General features: G+C 43.8%; 1 protein-coding gene across 8 annotated transcripts in view; it reads right to left on the reverse strand.

Moving 5' to 3' along the window:
- The window catches only part of PPP2R3A (protein phosphatase 2 regulatory subunit B''alpha), a 169,279-nt gene that overhangs the window by 86,992 nt on the left and 60,245 nt on the right, over positions 1–22,042 (reverse strand). The window contains exon 1 of one of the 8 annotated variants that reach the window (XM_005308669.5): positions 10,444–10,895. The exons of 6 other annotated variants lie outside the window; for them this stretch is intronic. In XM_005308669.5, coding sequence (XP_005308726.1) covers positions 10,444–10,575 — 132 coding nt within the window. In that variant the 5' untranslated portion in view covers positions 10,576–10,895. Of the gene's footprint in view, positions 1–10,443; positions 10,896–22,042 lie in introns of those variants that run through there. One more of the 8 variants, XM_065557033.1, reaches the window with a different exon arrangement.

The raw sequence follows: 22,042 nt of genomic DNA on the forward strand, positions 1-22,042 counted from the left end.
TGTGTCAGCTATCTGCGCAGAGCTGAGGCTGCACACAAAGGGAACACGCACGCAGCCGACTGTTATCATCATCGAACAAGAGCAGAGCATCACACCGGTAGCTACTGACAACAACAAATACTGTAGCGCAATCTCTTTATCATGAAAGTGCAACTTAAAAATGTAGATTTTTTTGTTACATAACTGCACTCACAAACAAAACAATGTTAAACTTTAGAGCCTACAAGTCCACTCAGTCCTACTTCTTGTTCAGCCAGTCGCTAAGACAAACACGTTTGTTTACATTTACGGGAGATAATGCTGCCCGCTTCTTATTTACAAATGTCACCTGAAAGTGAGAACAGGCGTTCACATGGCACTTTTGTAGCCGGCACTGCAAGGTATTTACATGCCAGATATGCTAAACATTTGTATGCCCCTTCATGCTTTGGCCACGATTCTAGAGGACATGCTTCCATGTTGATGATGCTCTTTAAAAAAATAATGCATTAATTAAATTTGTGGCTGAACTCCTTGGGGGGGAATTGTATGTCTCCTGCTCTGTTTTACCCGCATTCTGCCATATATTTCATGTTACAGCAGTCTTAGATGACAATCCAACACGTGTTGTTCGTTTTAGGAACATTTTCACTGCAGATTTGACAAAACACAAAGAAGGTACCAATGTGAGATTTCTAAAGATAGCTACATCACTCAACCCCAGGTTTAAGAATCTGAAGTGCCTTCCAAAATCTCAGAGAGATGAGGTGTGGAACATGCTTTCAGAAGTCTTAAAAGAGCAACACTCCGATGCAGAAACTACAGAACTCAAACCATCAAAAAAAGAAAATGCTGGTGGCATCTGACTCAGATGATGAAAATGAACATGTGTCGGTCTGCACTGCTTTGGATGGTTATTGAGCAGAACCTGTTATCATCCTCTGGAATGATGGTTGAAGCATGAAGGGACATATGAATCTTAAGTGCATCTGGCACATAAATATCTTGCAATGCTGGCTACAACAATGCCATGCAAACGCCTGTTCTCACTTTCAGGTGATATTGTAAACAAGAAGTGGGCAGCATTATCTCCTGCAAATGTAAACGAACTTGTTTGTCTGAGCGATTGGCTGGACAAGAAGTAGGACTGAGTGGACTTGTAGGCTCTAAAGTTTTACATTGTTTTATTTTTGAATGTAGTTCATTTTTGTACATAATTCTACGCTTGTAAGTTCAACTTTCACGATAAAGAAGATTGCACTACAGTACTTGTATTAGATGAATTGAAAAATACTATTTCTTTTGCTTTTTTACAGTGCACATATTTACTTTTAAGGAGGACTGTCAAGCGATTAAAAAAATTAATTGCTGTTAAACAATAATAGAATATCATTTATTTAAATAGTTTTTGATATTTTCTATATTTTCAAATATATAAAGTGAGCACTATACGCTTTGTATTCTGTGTTGTAATTGAAATCAATATATTTGAAAATATAGAAAATATCAAAAACTATTTAAATAAATGATATTCTATTATTGTTTAACAGCAATTAATTTTTTTAATCGCTTGACAGTCCTCCTTAAAAGTAATGAGATTTAAAAATTATACATGCTGGGTTCTCTTCTTTGCCTTCTGTTTTCTCAGCTTTCGTACACATTCACTTCACCTTTTCAAGCTTCTTCCACAATCATGAGGGCTAGAAACTGAATCTTTTTTTTTAAATGAAAGCTGAGATTTTCATGTAATCTACTGTAGTGAGCAGCTGAGACATGTCTCTCGGTGGTGCCTTAGAAATGGCTGAGAGACTCTGGACTTTGGAGTTTGATCAGTCCTGCAGTTTGAAGTCTCAGAGTGGTTAATGCAGGGAACAGCAACCTTTGGCACGCGGTTCACCAGGGTAAGCACCCTGGCGTCTGGGTCGGTTTGTTTACCTGCCGCATCCATAGGTTTGGCCAATCACGGCTCCCACTGGCTGCGATTCGCCGCTCCAGGCCAATGGGGGCGGCGGGAAGCGGCGGCGAGCACATCCCTTGGCCCACGCCACTTCCTGCAGCCCCCATTGGCCTGGGACTGCAAACTGCAGCCAGTGGGAGCCGCGATCGGCCGAACCTGCGGACATGGCAGGTAAACAAACCGGCCCGGTTCGCCAGGGTGCTTACCCTGGCGAGCCACGTGCCAAAGGTTGCCATCCCCTGGGTTAATGGCTCCCTGGTGGCGAGGGGTGGGGCTGAGCTGATCTAAGCAGGGAGACTTGGTGTAAAAAGTCACTTGCCAGGCAAGCTTGAGAGCCATGAACAGAGGCAGCTAACAGGGAAGTTTCAAAGGGGGTCTGGAGAGGAAGCAAGAGAGGCTTTCCTTTCAGGTTCAGGTCTATGTGCAATTTCAAGGTGGCCAGCAATGGAACAGTGGGGGTAACCTGCAATGGATGCACCATGTTTTCTTTCCTGCCTGAAGTGAGAAGGGACTTCTGTGCATAAAGTACAAGTTAAGTGGCTGTGCTGGAGGGAAAGATTCTTGGATTGGATGAGCAAGAAGAGACACTCCTGAGAATCAGAGATACTGAGGCGTTCTTAGACAGCCAGGCTCAGGAAATATTGGTCCCCCAGGTTCAAGAAAGAATGGAGCTGACCACCAAAAAGTCACAGAGAGAAGAAGTCAGAGAGGAAACCTGGCAGTTTATAATCAGAGGCAAGAGATCATGGCAACAGCCTACAAAGCTGGAGACAGAGGAGGATGGACAGGCTGTGACTGTCACAGAGAAGTAGTCCAGGAGGAATTTCACACAGCTAGAATTTTCCAATCAATATCAAGTCTTCAACATGGAAATTGTGGAAGCCACCTCTCAAGATCCAGCTGGTTCAAGGGAACAGAGAGATGTATGGGACATATGTGTAGCTCGCAGCTCGGCCCAACCTATAAGAAAAACAGGCTTGCCCATACGGAGTTCTCCAACAATCTAAGGAAGACAAACGATCCTTGTTTGGGATTCAGGACTCAGAAGAATCTAAAACATTCTGCAAAGGACCAGGGCCGGCTCCAGCTTTTTTGCCGCCCTAAGCAGCAAAGAGGGGAAAAAAAAAAAGATAAAGCCGCGATCGGCAGCACTTCGGCGGCTGCTCTACCACGCTGCTTCCCTCCGAGAGGGACTGAGGGACCCGCTGCCGAATTGCCGCCGAAGGCCAGGACATGCTGCCCCTTTCCATTGGCCGCCCCAAGCACCTGCTTCTTGCGCTGGTGCCTGGAGCCGGCCCTGCAAAGGACAAGCGGACAACAGGACAGTGTGCTGCCATCCCAATGCCAAGACACAAGTCGTCACTCCAAGATTAGATAGGCTTTGGAAATCAACAGGCAAGGATCAACTGGTGACGGTTCATATTGACACTAATGACACTGCCTTTCAGGATCTCTCACAGAGAATAGGGAATTTTAGAAGCGTGCTAAAGAAGAATGTCCAACCAATCTTCTCTGGGATACTTCCTGTCGTGCAAGCAAAGGAAGACAGAAGGCAGAAGATTCTGGAAGTGAACCTCTGGCTAGGTAAGTGGTTTAGGGTGGAAGGTTTGGGTTTTGTGGAACATTGCTCCATCTTCTATGGGAAGAGGAAGCAGTATAGTTTTGATGCTCTCCATGTGAGCAGAATCTCCTTGGGAACTAGCTGGCTAGAGTAGTCAGGAGGGTGTTAAACCAATTACAAAGGGGGAAGAATAAAGACAGAAGATGTGAGCATTAATTTAGCCCAGAATCAAGATGCTGAAAACAAAAATTAATCAAGGAACCAAAGGACATGAGGAGAAGAAATTATTTAATTACCTGTATATCAATGTTAGCTTCCTGGGTAACAATTGGAATTGGAATTGCTCATTTATGAGCATAAATTTGACCTCGCTGGTATTATTGAAACCTGGTGGGATGATTCACACAATTGGAATGTTAAAATCTATTGTCATAATCTAGGAAGGATCAAGAGGGCAAAGAGGGAGGGAGAGAGGCTCTCTACATCAAAACTGACATTGCCTGTTTCCAAGTGTCTGATAACTCAGAAGAAAATGACCCTGAATGCTTATGGATCAATGTCCTAACATAAAGCATAACATGTGGTATTAGTTGGTGTCTGCTACATACCACCAAACCACACTAGGAAACAGGATGAGTGGCTCCTAAACACCTATCTACAATGTGTAGGGGGAAAAAGCTGCATGATCATACGGGACTTCAATCTGAGTGACATGTGCTGAAGGTCTCCTGCTGCTAGTACTAAAACATCCTTGGAATTTCAAAAATTATAGATGATAATTTCCTAACTCAAAACCAGGGGGAATTTCTATATTAGACCTAGTCATAACAGATAAAGAGGAACTGATCACAGAACTAAAAATGACTGGTAGTTTCAGTACAAGTGATCATGACTTGATGACATTTATAATGTGCAAATAGAACAAAGTCCAGATCAGTAATACACACACACACACTTGTTGCTTGTAGTCTGGGAGCCACCTCCTGAGCACCCCCTCATGGCTGAAGGTCGCTCTGCACTGGCCTGCCTCAGTTTCCCTCTCAGTGAGATAACAATGAGTTCAATTTAAGAGGCCACAAAGAGGAGCCAAACACTCTATTCTACATCAACATAGCTCTCTTTAGTGGAGCCTTCTAGAAAAGTGTTTGAACAACAGTTTACAGGCTCTTACTTCGGAGCCCAGGCAAAACTTTAAAAGTCCCAAAACAAAAAGTCTCCAGCAGCAGCTCCTTCTGTAAGGCCTCAGGCTTGCTCAGAGTCTCTCCCAAATGGAGAGCTTTGTAATTCCTTCTTTCTAGCTCTTCAAAGTCTCTCTTAGGCCTCCCTGCCTAGAAAGCTCTGTAGTCCCTTCTTTCTCTCGTTGGAGCTCCCAGCTGATCTTTTATAGGGGAATCACCTGATCCTTCTCAGGTGTGTCTACTTAGTAACCAGGGTTGGCTGACTCCAGGCCTCTAGGCCGTAAAGGTGCAAGCCACATTGTCACAGTGCTTTGAAAAGGGCGATTTAAAAAAGCTGAAAACAACTATGAGCCAAATCAGCTAGCAGGAAGTGTTTAATCAGAAAAATATGAATGATAATTGGGAATTGTTTAAGAATACCTTACACTAGATACCCAAAAAGCCACAATCGAGGAAGGCAGCCGAACTGGCAGCTATAAAAAAATTAAATATAAAAAATGGAAGAAAGGGCAAGTTGATAGTAATGAATATAATTCAGAAGCTAGGAATTGTAGGACATTGATAAGGGAAGCCAAGGGACACAAGGAGAAATCTATGGCGAGCAGAGTTAAGGTCAATAAGGAGTTATTTAAAGATATTAGAAACAAAATGAATCCTGACAATGATATTGGTCCATTAAATGATAGAATTATTAATAATAATGCAGAAAAGGCAGAAGTGTTCAATAAATATTTCTGTTCTATAGTGTGTGTGTGTGTGTGTGTGTGTGTGTGTTTGTGTGTGTAGAATGACATACAGACGCTCCCCGACTTATGCAAGTGTTCCGTTACAGAACGCCTTGCGTAAGTCGAATTTTGCGTAAGTCGGGAATGTATACCCAACAATTACGCGCAAAAAAAATGCTTATGGAACTTTTTCCGTAAGTGTGGATTTGCATAAATCAGGTTTGCATAATCCGGGGAGCATCTGTAGTTATATCATATGATAACAAGCTTTCCATTCCACTAGTATCTCAAGAGGTTGTTAAACTGCAGTTACTAAAGTTAGACATTTTTTAACTTAGCAGGTCTGGATAATTTGCATCCAAGAGTTTTTAAAGGGCTGGCTAAGGAGCTTTCTGGACTATTAATGTTGTTTTTTAATAGATCTTGGAACACTGAGAAAGTTCCAGAAGACTGCTAGAAAACTAATGTGCCAATATTTGAAAAGCGTAACTGGGATGACATACATACACAGTTACAGACCTGTCAGTATTGCACAGACCCCTGGCAAGATAATGGAGAGGCTGATATGGGACTCTATTTATAAAGAATTAAAGAAGAGTAATATAATTAATGTCAATCAACACAGGTTTATGGAAAATAGATCCTGTAAAGCTAACTTGATATCTTTTTTTGATGAGATTACAAGTTTGGTTGATAAAGGTAACATTGTAGATGTAATATACTAAAGTCTTCTGTAAGGCATTTGAATTGGTACTGCACAACATTTTGATTAAAAAAACAAAGCAATATTAAATTAACACGGCGCATATTAAATAAATTAAAAGCTGTCTGATATGTTTTAAAAGGTAATTGTAAATGACGAATCATTATCAAGTGGATATGTTTCTAGTGTGAGCCCTCAGGGATTTGTTCTTGGCACTACACAAGGCTACGTCTTCACTGGGGGGGGGGTCGATTTAAGATACGCAGATGAATTCGATGTGTCCGAGCCGACTTACCCTGCTGTGAGGATGGCGGCAAATCGACCTCCGCGGCTCCTCCTTCGACGGTGCTTACTCCTACCTGCGCTGGTGGAGTACAAGCGTCGATTCAGGGATTGATTGTCGCGTCCTGATGAGACGCGATAATTCGATCCCCGAGAGATCGATTTCTACCCGCCGATTCAGGCTGGTAGTGAAGACGCAGCCAACACTACACTACTTACCATTTTAATCTATGACCTGGAAGAAAACAAAATCATCATTGATAACGACACAACAATGGGGGAGTGGTAAATATTGAAAAAGATAGGCCACTTACACAGAGCAATCTGGATCATTTGGTAAGCGGGGCACAAGCAAATAATATGCATTTCAATACAGCTAAATGTGTACATCTAAGAACAAGGAATATAGGCCATACTTACATGATGGAGGACTCTATCCTGGGAAGCAGTAATGCTGAGAAAGATTTGGAGGTCATAGTGAATAATCAGCTGAACATGAACTCCCAGATCAACGTTGTGCCCAAAAGGGCTAATGCAATCCTTGGATGTATAAACAGGGGAATCTCGAGTAGGAGTAGAGGGGTTAATTTTACCTCTGCATTTGGAACTGATGTGACCACTGTAATAGTGTGTCCACAATTCAAGGAGGAGGATAAAAATTGGAGAGGGTTCAGAAAAGAGTCAAGAGAATGACTAAAGGATTAGAAAACATGGCTTTTGGTGATAGACTCAATCTATTTATCTTAACAAAGAGAAGGGATTCAGTCTATAGAAGATTACAGTCTACAAGTACATACACAGGGCACAAATATTTGATAATTGGCTCTTCAATCTAGCAGAGAAAGGAATAACATGATCCAATTGCTGGAAGTTGAAGCTAGACATATTCACACTGGAAATAAGATGTAAATTTTGAATAGTGAGAGTAATTAACCATTGGAACAATTTACAAAGAATGGTGGGGGATTCTCCCCCATGGACAATTTTTAAATCAAGATTGGATGTTTTTCAAAAAGATATGCCATAGGAATTATTTCAGGGAAGTTCTCTGGCCTGACTTATACAGGAGGTCAGACTAGATGATCACAATGGTCCCTTCTGGCCTTGGAATATACGACTCTCAATCTTCCTTTATCCCACTGCTACTATGGTAGCATGGCATCCTGACTCACTGGTGAAGCCAAGGGCCAGTTCCCCAGGCCACAGCCTTAGAAATCAGATAATTAATGAAACAAGAGACATCAAGCTAAGTTACTTCACTTCTCACAAGTATCATGACACATACAAATGCCACATTTTGCATTTGCAACACAAAATTAAATGTGTAATCTGCTAATCAGCCCTCCACAAATAATTCTTTCTCCTGAAGTCAGGAAGGATCTTAAGACAGAAACAAATTACATATGGATCCTTAGATTTTGAGGCCAGAAGGGGTCTCACCTCCTGCATAGCACAGGCCATACAACTTCACCGAGATTTCTCTGCATCAAACCTATACATTCCAGTTGAGCAAGAGCATAGTCCTTAGAAAGAGACATATAATCTCAATTTAAATATTTCCTGTGACAGAGAATCCACCACCTCCCTAGGAAAGTTATTCCCAGTGGTTAATTACCCTGTTAAAAATATGAACCTTATTTCTAGGCTGAATTGGTCTAGTTTCAGCTTCCAGCCTTTGGAATCTTGGATTTTGTTCTGGCTTTGTCTGCAAAATTAAAGAGCTTTCTGCTATCAGAAATCTTCTTCCATGTAGGGACTTGTAGACCACGACCTAGTCACCTCTTAGCCATCTCTTGAATAAACTAAGTAGATTGACAGAGGGTCCTGTGGCACCTTTTAAGACTAACAGAAGTATTGGGAGCATAAGCTTTCGTGGGTAAGAATCTCACTTCTTCAGATGCAAGAGAAGTGAGGTTCTTACCCACGAAAGCTTATGCTCCCAATACTTCTGTTAGTCTTAAAAGGTGCCACAGGACCCTCTGTTACTTTTTACAGATTCAGACTAACACGGCTACCCCTCTGATAAGTAGATTGAGCGTCTTTAGTCTCTCACTGTCAGGCTGGTTTTCCAGACCTTGAATCATTTGTAGCTCTTCTCCAAACCCTCTACAATTTTTCAACATCTTTGAAGTGAGGACACCAGGAATGGACATAGTATCCCAGGAATGGTCTTATTAAGGCCATCTACAAGGGTAAAAACACCTCCCTGCTTCAACCGGATACTCTCCTGCTCATACATCCAAGGATTGCATTTACTCACTTAACCACCACATTACACTGGGAGCTGATGTCCAGTCAGTTACCCACCATAACTGCTAAGTCCATTTCAGAGTCATTGTTTTCCAAAATCCAGTCTTTCACTATATAAGCATGACCTAAATTCTGGCTTTCTAGACCTATAACCCTGCATTTAGCTGTTTGAAAATGAATGTTGTTCACGGCTTACCATGCAATCTAGATTGCTCTGTAGAACTGACTTGTCCTTATCATTTACCACTCCACCAATTTGTGCATCATCTACAAACTTTACCAGTAATGATTTGGTATTCTTACAGATCATTGATAAAGATATTGAATAGTACGGGGCCCAGAACAGATCCCTGCGCAGGACCCCCCCCAAAAAATCCCCATTAGAGGATGATTCCCCAGTTACCTATCAGGCTACGCCCACACTGCTCAGTAATTGACAGAAGAAGCAGCTACAATCTATAACAAATTATAAATGCAAATTCAAGTGTCATATACACAGCTTAGTGACAAATGGATCTACAAACATGCCAAATGTGAGGAAGATTTTGACACAAGGTGATAATGAAATAAATCTATAATTTGTTACATGTGGCTGGAGTGGTCACTTGATGCATCTTTTAGCTAAAGCCAGATTCTCCAGGAATAAAGGAAAATATTGTTGAAACTGTAAAATACTTCCATATTAACCATTTTTCATAAGTTGTGCTTAAGATAGCAAGCCAGATCATAGTTTATTCTACCTCAAGGTCCCTAATGGCATTCAGAAGCTAATTATTTTGAGTAGTTTGTTAAGAACTAGCACAACTGGATGAGAATTTGTGAAGATAATTGTGACAAAACAGATTGTGTTGTCACTGCCTATGTAGTAAACATAGGGATGAAGAGAAATTTAGAAGAACAGACTGAATATTTCCATTGGCTTGGACAAAGTGCAAATGGATGGCTGTAATATTGTTATGCTGTCAAGACATTTGGAAGGTACTTCAGGAAACACAGAGAAATATTTAAGGACAAGCTTACATTATAGGCAGTGAAGAAACAGATGAAGCAAGCACTTGCTCCACTTCATTTTCTTGTCCATGTTCTCAACCCAAAACTCCAGGGTAGATGTCTAAGTACAAATAAGGTGCATCCTGCTATGACATGGTCATTGGTTAATCAACCAACAGAACAGATTTCAGGGACGAAGAAGAATCAATCCAAACATGTGTTTGCTGCTGACCCTATCAATAAAGTTGAATCACTGAAGTCCCTGGCAATCCACATAGATGCACAGTTTATAAAAGTCACAAGCCAGCTTTGGAGGTGGCACAGAGGAGCACTCTCTGCTGGTGTGATCCTCCCAAGACCAGCTATGCTGGCTTCAGGGCAGATTTGTGTCAACAGAGCAGCACAAAGCCTACACAACAGAGCAGAGGTTTGGGTCACTGAGCATGGCATATAAAGCAAAATACTAACCATCCAGGCACTCAGAGCAGCCCGATGGGACACCCACCCACCAATGGTGCTTCTCTTAAAAACAGTGCAACAAAGTTTTCATCGTCTTTATCTATTTCTCCCTATACCCGTGAAGTTGTGGTCCTCATCCTAAAAAAAAAAAAAAATAATAAGCTGTTTCTCCTTGTTTACGAATAAGACATTTTAACTCTGCACTCTAAGCCTGGATGGTCTATTTATAAACCTGTTGGTATCTGGCTGCAAATAACTTTCTGCAAATAGGGAAGCCTAGAGGGAACACAGTTGCATTCCCTGATCCAATAAAAAGACACGAAGTAATACAAAAAGAAAAGAAACCCAAGACTTCAAACCTGGGCCTGCTGGAATGACTTCTGCCTCTTCTTGATCCGAGATGGAAGAACAAAATCACAGCCCCTTGCAAGGAAAGCAAGCTCGCCTCTTAAGTCTGGGTCTCTTCGCAGAGAGTTTTCCTTGATCATCATCTTGTTAAGTTCCTGAGCAACCTTTTTGCTTTCCAGCTGTGGTACAGAGTCTTTGCAGGAGATCACGTCAGCCCCAATGGGTCACTTTCTTATTTTTGCTTTTCACAGGCAAGGAGTTGCAACTGATTTCATGTAGAAACATACTAACTCTTCTCTTTCCTCACAGGGAAAGCATCCTAGCATAGTATCTGAATCCTAAAGCCAAAGCCCCCCCCCCCCCCCCCGTTTTTTTTTACTGACATTTAAACTATCCCTCAGCACTACCAGTATCTCCTGATGCCTTCTTGCAATACTTTATCGAGAAACATGATCTACAACAGAATCTATTCCCCTGCTGGCTACATGACAGACAATCTGTCCTTGGCTTGTAATAGGCCAGGGGTATTGTGGGAAAGGAGGTACCCACCATCACTACCACGAGTGCTAAAGTTAGACACACTGCAAAAGTAGCTAAATATATCACCTTCCCCAATAGTTCTTATTTTAAGAGCTTCAAAGCTGAAATGTGATGTGTAAACCTGCATCAGTCAGCCCCTGCTGGGCTAAAAACATATGCTCTAAGCACAGGCCAATATGGAAATGGTGTTAAGAGGTTTATGATGCCTCTGCCTTGTGAGCTGATGAAGCGGTGGAGCAAGACTAATTCTAATTCAAATTGTAGACTATTATTTTTAGAAAAGCTTAACTTTTATTCCTTATTTGGAAAAAGCAAATCACCTTGTTTCTCTCCTTCTAAAAGAAGTATCATAGGGTGACCTTAGGTAATAAACTCTGGCATTTTGGAGCAGCTATTACAAAAATGGTTTTATAAAGAGACCTTAATGAGTCATCCTTTTTATTTACTTTTTCCACAGCTCTCACTTTGCTGTCTCTGGCATGAGGAGCAGCCAATGTCTAACTACGTTACTTTGAAGAGACTCACACCGATGATTCTGGCTTATGACATCTGGGTGCTGGCTTGATGGATGCTCTGAACAGTATAATTTATAATAGTACTGAATCATGTGCCTGGAAATGGGAGCCTACGTCCAGTACCTGCTCCACAGGATGAGCAAACATCAGTTCTCTGTTTTTTCTTTCCTAGCTAATCCACTTCCACAGTTTACCATCCCCATTGGGTTTAGATGGTCCCAGCTACTTTGCCAGGAGCTTACTTTCTGTGTCTGGTAACACACAACAGGTGATACACCTGTTTTTATTCTAATCCTGGTTTTGAGAATAATTTTATAAGCAAATATCCCGACAATGTCCAGACATCCACCAAATTAAGGACATATTGGACCACATTCCCTGAGTTGGTCCCTTGCTCTCACTGGGACCCCTGTAGGGGCTCCAGAAGCTCATAGGGTTTTATTCCGTACAATAATTTAAAAGGAAAATCCTGTAGAGGGTTGTGGGACCTCTTGGACTGCAAACAACAAATCTGGGAGTAACTTGTCCCACTTACAGGCTTTTGTGGTCATGAATTTGTGCAGCATTCCCTTGGGAGTCTTATTCAAACAAATGGCTTAAATGAGCATTCGAGGATGACAGACTGATGTTGTACCAAATCCTTGGCTGGTGTACATTGGTGTTACTTCAATGATTTTACTGTAGTCTATGGAAATAGGGGAACTTACACCAGCTGAGGATCTGGACTTTAACATTCTGGAGGGAGCACATTGCTTGTAGCTGCTGGGACATAAAGCTAGTGCCATTATCTGTTAACATTATCTTGGGTATCCACTTAATAGAACACGAAGCAGCTGACTGGTGACAAATTGTGCTGCGAAGGAGTACAAAAAAATGGCCTCTGCATATTATGTGGCAGAGTCAACTCTGACCAACATATAACCACACCTGTTGGCGCTCCGGGTACATCTACACTGCAATTAAAAACCTACAGCTGACCCATGCCAGCTAACTCAGGATCGTGGGGCTCAGGTTAAGGGGCTGTTTAACAGAAATGTAGACATTTGGGCTCACGCTGGAGCCCAGGCTCTGGGACTTTGCATGGGAGGAGGGTCCCAGAGCTCAGGCTGCAGCCCGAGCCTGAACATCAACACTGCAATTAAACAGCCCCGTAGCCTTACCCCCGTGAGCTCGAGTCAGCTGGCATGGGTGAGTGTCTAATTGCATGTAGATGTACCATTATTTCTAAAGGTCCTATCACATCAAGCCCAATCCAGCTGAATGGAATATTCACTGAACGAAGAGGGAGAAGGGTATGTTTGGGAGCCACCAGCTGGCATACATGGCAGAAATTACAGTATTCTTTGATTTCTTTATAGATCTGTGGCCAGAAAATCCAAGACAATTTTCTCTCCTGGGTCTCCTATGCTCCCAGGCAGTCAGACCAGGGTACAGCATGGGCTATGGCCTATTTCTCTACAAAAGGATTTAGAATGAGAAAGTTGTATAAGTCCGATCCTTTTGTGTTCATTTAAATTCCTTTACTTCTGCTTATAATTCTAAGGATATGTGTACTGTTGCTGTAAGTCCATAGTAGGAATGGGGATGGGGAAAGTTCTAGGAAGGCACTCTCCAGAGAAGCACAAAGACAGACAAAAGTTTTAGGAAGAATTCTAATTTCTTTATTTTAATGAATTATAATTATTGTGGCAGCACCAAGATGCCCAGCCAGGGCTCCACTATGCTGTGATTCATTACCACTGTCACATGGCAGGGAACCAGATTTGATTTATTTTGAACCAGCAGTGACAGGGTGTATTTACCTCATCTTTCACTGAAATTTACTGAATGTCCAGAAAGATACCAAAAGACCTCTTGTATCCACAGTTTTAGCAACAGGTCTTTAAAAGAACTCCCCCATACCTGTGTGAAAAAAGGGACATAGCTATCTGGAAGCCACTGACTATTTTTTAGAATTGCAGAAATTTACTTTTCATGCCCAGGTGAACAGGTCATAGAAGAGCTAAGAGGTTTCTTTTCTTGCTTTGACATTCCAGAAAAATGTAACTGACAATGGGACCTAGTTTGCCAGATCTGAATTCCCAGCTTTGGAGATATAGTAGATGTCAAGCATATTATTTCCAGTACCCAGAAAGGAACTAATAGAACTGTGCATTACAATAGCATTCAACATCCCTGTGGTGGGAAGAACATCTCAACAGCCCAACACTGTGGCATTTAATTTCAAAAGGGGAGACTATGCAAAAATGAGGGGGTTAGTTAAACAGAAGTTAAAAAGTACAGTGACTAAAGTGAAATCCCTGCAAGCTGCATGGGCACTTTTTAAAGACACCATAATAGAGGCCCAACTTCAATGTATACCCCAAATTAAGAAACACAGTAAAAGAACTAAAAAAGAGCCACTGTGGCTTAACAACCATGTAAAAGAAGCAGTGAGAGATAAAAAGACTTCCTTTAAAAAGTGGAAGTCAAATCCTAGTGAGGCAAATAGAAAGGAGCATAAACGCTGCCAAATTAAGTTGAAGAATGTAATAAGAAAAGCCAAAGAGGAGTTTGAAGAACGGCTAGCCAAAAACTCAAAAGGTAATAACAAAATGTTTTTTAAGTATATCAGAAGCAGGAAGCCTGCTAAACAACCAGTGGGGCCACTTGATGATGGAGATACAAAGGGAGCGCTTAAAGATGATAAAGTCATTGCGGAGAAATTAAATGGATTTTTTGCTTCAGTCTTCACGGCTGAGGATGTTAGGGAGATTCCCAAACCTGAGCCGGCTTTTGTAGGTGACAAATCTGAGGAACTGTCACAGATTGAAGTGTCACTAGAGGAGGTTTTTGAATTAATTGATAAACTTAACATTAACAAGTCACCGGGACCAGATGGCATTCACCCAAGAGTTCTGAAAGAACTCAAATGTGAAGTTGCGGAACTATTAACTAAAGTTTGTAACCTGTCCTTTAAATCAGCTTCTGTACCCAATGACTGGAAGTTAGCTAATGTAATGCCAATATTTAAAAAGGGCTCTAGAGGTGATCCCAGCAATTACAGACCGGTAAGTCTAACGTCAGTACCGGGCAAATTAGTCGAAACAATAGTTAAGAATAAAATTGTCAGACACATAGAAAAACAAACTGTTGAGCAATAGTCAACATGGTTTCGGTAAAGGGAAATCGTGACTTACTAATCTATTAGAGTTCTTTGAACGGATCAACAAACATGTGGACAAGGGGGATCCAGTGGACATAGTGTACTTAGATTTCCAGAAAGCCTTTGACAAGGTCCCTCACCAAAGGCTCTTAAGTAAAGTAAGTTGTCATGGGATAAAAGGGAAGGTCCTTTCATGGATTGAGAACTGGTTAAAAGACCGGGAACAAAGGGTAGGAATTAATGGTAAAGTCTCAGAATGGAGAGGGGTAACTAGTGGTGTTCCCCAAGGGTCAGTCCTCGGACCAATCCTATTCAACTTGTGCAGAGGCGGTCAAAAAAGCAAACAGGATGTTAGGGATCATTAAAAAGGGGATAGAGAATAAGACTGAGAATATATTATTGCCCTTATATAAATCGATAGTACGCCCACATCTCGAATACTGCGTACAGATATGGTCTCCTCATCTAAAAAAAGATCTACTGGCACTAGAAAAGGTTCAGAAAAGGGCAACTAAAATGATTAGGGGTTTGGAACGGGTCCCATATGAGGAGAGATTAAAGAGGCTAGTACTCTTCAGCTTGGAAAAGAGGAGACTAAGGGGGGATATGATAGAGGTATATAAAATCATGAGTGATGTGGAGAAAGTGGATAAGGAAAAGTTATTTACTTATTCCCATAATACAAGAACTAGGGGTCACCAAATTAAATTAATAGGCAGCAGGTTTAAAACAAATACAAGGAAGTTCTTCTTCACGCAGCGCACAGTCAACTTGTGGAACTCCTTACCTGAGGAGGTTGTGAAGGCTAGGACTATAACAGCATTTAAAAGAGAATTGGATAAATTCATGGTGGTTAAGTCCATTAATGGCTATTAGCCAGGATGGGTAAGGAATGGTGTCCCTAGCCTCTGTTTGTCAGAGGATGGAGATGGATGGCAGGAGAGAGATCACTTGATCATTACCTGTTGGTCCACTCCCTCTGGGGCACCTGGCATTGGCCACTGTCGGTAGACAGGATACTGGGCTAGATGGACCTTTGGTCTGACCCGGTACGGACGTTCTTATGTTATGTTCTTATGCAGCAGAGAGATCCCCTATTAGCTCTGCTGAGCTACAGAGCAAAGCTCACATCAGTCACCAGAATAAACCCTGCTCATCAAATTTTCTGGGTAAACAGATCAGAATGCATTTCTAACCTTTGAGGCAACTCTTCACTGTAAGTGGCCCTGATTAAAGGATGAGTTGAGAGATGCCAAATGTAAGAGATCTCTTATTTACCCATCAAAATGCAGTCAAACATTCACTCACACCTAAACCTGGAGGCCCAATCCTGATGAAGGTGGATGAATGAAGCTGCTGTCGCTGGATATAGCTGCAACCCAATTCCTATGTGGCTGGGGCTGATCAAAGCATTTCATACAGATGAAATGGGCAGCGGCTTCCGCTGGTTCCAAATCCAAGTGAACTGCCACAACACCCTAATAGCACTGGTATTCCCATTAGCAGTCGCTGCCTTAGAGGTTTCAGGTGCCAGGTGTTTTGTCCCATTGAGCATGAGTGTTTTGGGCTATTTCTTCACAATGTATTACATTCTAATTTTCCAAAACTAATTGCATTTTATTTTTTTCTATCACCTATGGATTGCTGGGGAGATTTATACATTATTGTAATTACTTGACAGGAGGCTGTTAAAGAGTAGGAGGGTGTCGCCCTGGGAGTGGTGACCGAGTTCTCCCCTTTAGCAGTATGTCTTGCATTCACTGATCATCTTTGAAGTGAATAAGTCTCTGGACGGGGTCCCTCACTGGGTGAAGATGCCATGTACTGCCAAATAGTGAAGTTCCCGTTCATGATCGATTGCAAAATGTCTTCTGAGCGAGTCCATGAGTACATTCTATGTCCTGGGACGACAGGCTGCAGACAAGAGGATCTGCTGGTTGATGCACCAATTCCAGAGATTAACTGCCTCTGCGCACAGCACGTCCGATCTCATTCCTCCCTGTTTGTTAACATAGAAGACATGTTCGCCAAATGGGGGACCCTGACCAGAGACCTATTTGCTTCACAGGTGTCTGACATGATGGGAACATGATGGGACTGTACAAACAGAAGAAAGGATTGGCAAGCCTCTCTCACAACTCCAGTTGTTTCAAGTTCCAGGATGTTTATGTGCATAAACACATATTCCAGGATGTTTATGTGCATCCTGAATTCTCAGGGAGTCCATATTCCTTGAGTCATGAGGTCATCCAGGTGGGCTCCCCAGCCCACCAGGATCCATCAATGATGATTGTCTTTCTGGGAGGAGGGAAGAAAGGGAACCCCCACGCATACAGGATGTGGGTCTGTCCAACGCTGGAGGGATGACAGTACTTTGGTGGGGACTGTCAGCATGAAGTCTGTGAAGTGGCGGTTTGGCGAGTAAATGGACTGGAGCCACATCAGGAGGCAGTAAAGGCCACATAGATACATGAAGCTATGTGGCCAAGGGGGGACAGACAAGTTGTTCACTATTATGTTATAATGCCACTCATTGTGTGGAATCTGTCCATGGGCAAGTAAGCTCATGCTGTCACCAAGCTGGTCAAAGCCCTGATGAAGTCCAGAGACTGTGTGGGGTCAAGGATTGATTTCTTGACATTGACACTGACTCCGAGAGAGAAAAGGAGGTTGAGTAACATAGAGGTTGACATGTGGACTTCTTGTCTGGATCCCATGGCTAGGAGCCAATTGTCGAGATATGGAAATATAAGGATGTCGTAACTCCTGACATAGGCCGCTATGACAGAAAAGACTTTGGTGAAGACACAGGGAGCATTAGCTAACCAAAAGGGGAGGACTCCGTATTGGAAATGTTGGGAACTCACTGTAAATCTCAGGAAATGTCTGTGGGCAGGATGAATATCGATGTGAAAGTAAGCGCCCTTCATATGGAGAGCCATAAACTACATGCCTTTCTCTAAGGATGGAATTCTGGCTGCCAGTGTGACTGTACAAAACTTGCGTTTGGGGATGAAATGATTGAGGTGCCAGAGACTGAGAACTGATTTCCACCAACCTTTCTTCTTGGGATGAGGGTGATGGTTGAGTGGAATCCTGTTCCCTGATATTCCGGAGGAACACGTTCTATTGCTCCCTGTTATAAGAGGAAGTTCACCTTCTGGGTGAGAATACTGTCATGAGAGTGGTCCCTGAAGGGGGGTATGGAGGGGGTTTTGGAGGAGGTACTGTAACAAATTTGATCATATAGTCATGTTGGATGACGTTCGACACCCATCTGTCCATTGTTATTGCACTCCAAGGCCTGGTCTACACTATGACTTTAATTCGGATTTAGCAGCGTTAAATCAAATTAACCCTGCACCCATCCACACAACGAAGCCATTTATTTCGAAATAAAGGGCTCTTAAAATCGATTTCTGTACTCCACCCCGACGAGCGGAGTAGCGCCAAAATCGATCTTGTCATTTCGAATTAGGGTTAGTGTGGCCGCAATTCGATGGTATTGGCTTCCGGGAGCTATCCCACAGTGCACCATTGTGACCGCTCTGGACAGCAATCTGAACTCGGATGCACTGGCCAGGTAGACAGGAAAAGCCCCGTGAACATTTGAATTTTATTTCCTGTTTGCCCAGCGTGGAGAGCACAGGTGACCACAGATAGCTCATCAGCACAGGTAACCATGCAGGCCGATAATCGAAAAAGAGCACCAGCATGGACCGTATGGGAGGTACTGGATCTGATCGCTATATGGGGAGAGAATTCAGTGCTAGCAGAACTTCATTCGAAAAGACGAAATGCCGAAACTTTTGAAAAAATCTCCAAGGGCATGATGGAGAGAGGCCACAATAGGGACTCAGATCAGTGCCGCGTGAAAGTCAAGGAGCTCAGACAAGCCTATCAAAAAACAAAGGAGGCAAACGGTCGCTCCGGGTCAGAGCCGCGGACATGCCGCTTCTATGCCGAGCTGCATGCAGTTCTAGGGGGGGCCGCCACCACTACCCCACCCCTGACCATGGATTCCGAGGCGGGGGTAATCTCATCAGCTACACCTGAGGATTCTGTGGACAGAGAAAAGAAGGAGGAGGACGAGCTTGCGGAGAGCACACAGCACTCCGTTCTCCCCAACAGCCAGGATCTTTTTCTCAGCCTGACTGAAGTACCCTCCCAAGCCTCTCAAGCCAGTATCCAAGACCATGACCCAATGGAAGGGACCTCAGGTGAGTTTACCTTTTAAAATATAAAACTTGTTTTAAAAGCAAGCGTTTTTTAATGATTACTTTGCCCTGAGGACTTGGGATGCATTCGTGGCCAGTACAGCTACTGGAAAAGTCTGTTAACATGTCTGGGGATGGACCGGAAATCCTCCAGGGACATCTCCATGAAGCTCTCCTGGAGGTACTCCAAAAGCCTAGTCACAAGGTTTCTGGGCAGTGCAGCCTTATTCCGTCCTCCATGGTAGGACACTTGACCACACCATGCTAGTAGCAAGTAATCTGGTATCATTGCATGACAAAGCCTGGCAGCGTATGGTCCTGGTGTTTGCTGGCATTCAAGCAACATCCGTTCTTTATCTCACTGTGTAATCCTCAGGAGAGTGATATCGCTCATGGTAACCTGGTTGAAATATGGGACTTTAATTAAGGGGACAGAGGTGGCCGTTCCTACTGGGCTGTTTGCCTGTGGCTGAAAAGAAATCCTTCCCTGCAGTTAGCCAAGGGGGGGGAGGAGAGAAATTGGCCCTGAGCTTTTCACGTTTGGCTAGCAGGGATCTTCCCTGATACCAGCCACACGGTGGGGGGAGGGGTACAGCGATCATTCCAGAGAATTGGATTGGGGGGGGGGTTAGTTGTTTTCTGCTGCTGAAGGTTAACAGGAAAACCGCAGCAGTCAACGGGCTTTGCTTGGTATGTGGGAAACGAGGGCGCAGAAGCCGAAAGACAATGGCTTACCATGGCCGCATGCAAGCTGAATTCTGTTGCCCGGACCTGCGTCTGTGATCTCTAACACCAAAGCCACAGGCATTCAATATTAAGATGGAAAATGTGACTTTGAATTGAAATCACACGTGCTATGTAATGTGAATAGTGTTGTTCACCATGAAAGAGTATAAGCATTGTTCTGTAAAATGTATCATTTTAAAAACGTCTCTCCTTTTTTTCATCCCTCCCTCCAGCAGCTGCAAATTTTTCAAGCCTCCCTCCTCCGTCCCGAAGGCTATCTCAGATAAGGCGGCGGAGAAAGAGGACGCGAGACGAGATGTTCTCGGAAATAATGGAATGCACCCGCAATGAAAGAGCTCATTTGAATGAGTGGAAGGACACAGTATCTAAATACAGGAAAGATGCCAGTGAACGTGAGGTCATGAGGGACACTCGAGATGAGAGGTGGCAGGCTGCAATGCTGGGGCTGCTGCATGATCAAACGGACATGCTCCGGCATCTGGTGGAGCTTCAGGAATGGCAGCAGGATAACAGACTGCCGCTGCATAACCTCCCTCCCCCCTCACCATGTTCCATAGCCTCCTCACCCAGACGTGAAAGAACGCGGGGGGGGGGGGAGGGAGGCTCCATGCACCCTCCCACTCCACCCCACTCCCACTCCAACCAAAAGGCTGTCATTATATTGAATTTTTTCAGTGGCCTTTTACTTCCCTCCTATCTTCCTCCCAAACCTCACCCAGGTTACCTTGTCGGTTCTCTCCCTATGTTTATAATCAATTAATAAAGAATACATGATTTTTAAACGATAGTGACTTTATTTCCTTTGAAAGCAAGCTGTGATTTAAGGGGGGAGGGTAGTTTGCTTACAGGGAATGAGTCAATCAAGGGGCGGGTTTTCAACAAACAGAACTTTCACACGGTAGCCTGGCCAGTCATGAAACTGGTTTTCAAAGCTTCTCTGATGCGCAGCGCTTCCTGGTGTGATCTTCTAATTGCCCTGGTGTCTGGCTGCGCATAATCAGCAGCCAGGCAATTTGCCTCAGCCTCCCATCCCGCCATAAAGGTCTCCCCCTTACTCTGACAGAGATTGTGGAGCACACAGCAAGCAGCAATAACAATAGGGATACTGGTTTGGCTGAGGTCTGACCAAGTCAGTAACGAGCGCCAGCGACCTTTTAAATGGCCAAATGCACATTCTACCACCATTCTGCACTTGCTCAGCCTGTAGTTGAACAGCTGCTGACTCCTGTCCAGGCTGCCTGTGTATGGCTTCATGAGCCATGGCATTAAGGGGTAGGCTGGGTCCCCAAGGATAACTATAGGCATTTCAACATCCCCAACGGTTATTTTCTGGTCCGGGAAGTAAGTCCCTTGCTGCAGCCATTTAAACAGATTAGTGTTCCTGAAGACGCGAGCATCATGAACCCTTCCCGGCCAGCCCACATTGATGTTGGTGAAACGTCCCTTGTGATCCACAAGTGCTTGCAGCACCACTGAAAAGTACCCCTTGCGGTTTATGTACTGGGTACCCTGGTGCTCTGGTGCCAAGATAGGGATATGGGTTCCATCTATCACCCCACCACAGTTTGGGAATCCCATTGCAGCAAAGCCATCCACTATGACCTGCACATTTCCCAGAGTCACTACCTTTTGTAGCAGCAGCTCAGTGATTGCTTTGGCTACTTGCATCACAGTAGATTTGCCCACTCCAAATTGATTCCTGACTGACCGGTAGCTGTCTGGCATTGCAAGCTTCCACAGGGCTATCGCCACTCGCTTCTCAACTGTGAGGGCTGCTCTCATCTTGGTATTCTGGTGCTTCAGGGCAGGGGAAAGCAAGTCACAAAGTTTCAAGAAAGTGCCCTTACGCATGCGAAAGTTTCGCAGCCACTGGGAATCGTCCCACACCTGCAACACTATGCGGTCCCACCAGTCTGTGCTTGTTTCCCGGGCCCAGAATCGGCGTTCCACGGCTATAACCTGTCCCATTAACAGCATGATCTCCAAAGCACCAGGGCCCGCGTTTTGATAGAATTCCATGTCCATGTCCTCATCACTCTCGCCGCCGTGTTGCCGTAGTCTACTCCTCGCCACCTGATTTTGCAGGTTCTGGTTCAGCATAAATTGCACGATAACTCGCGAGATGTTTACAATGTTCATGACTGCTGTCTTGAGCTGAGCGGGCTCCATGCTTGCTGTGGTATGGCGTCTGCACTGTTCACCCAGGAAAAAGGCGTGAAACGGTTGTCTGCTGTTGCTTCCCTGGAGAGGGGGGAGGATGTACCCAGAACCACCCGTGACAATGTTTTTGGCCCTATCAGGCATTGGGATCTCAACCCAGAATTCCAATGGGCGGAGGAGACTGCGGGCGCTATGGGATAGCTACCCACAGTGCAACGCTCCGGAAATCGACGCTAGACCCAGTACATGGACGCACACCGCTGAATTAATGTGCTTAGTGTGGCCA

Source organism: Chrysemys picta, chromosome 9 (assembly GCF_011386835.1).
Source record: "Chrysemys picta bellii isolate R12L10 chromosome 9, ASM1138683v2, whole genome shotgun sequence".
Lineage (NCBI taxonomy): Eukaryota > Metazoa > Chordata > Testudines > Emydidae > Chrysemys > Chrysemys picta.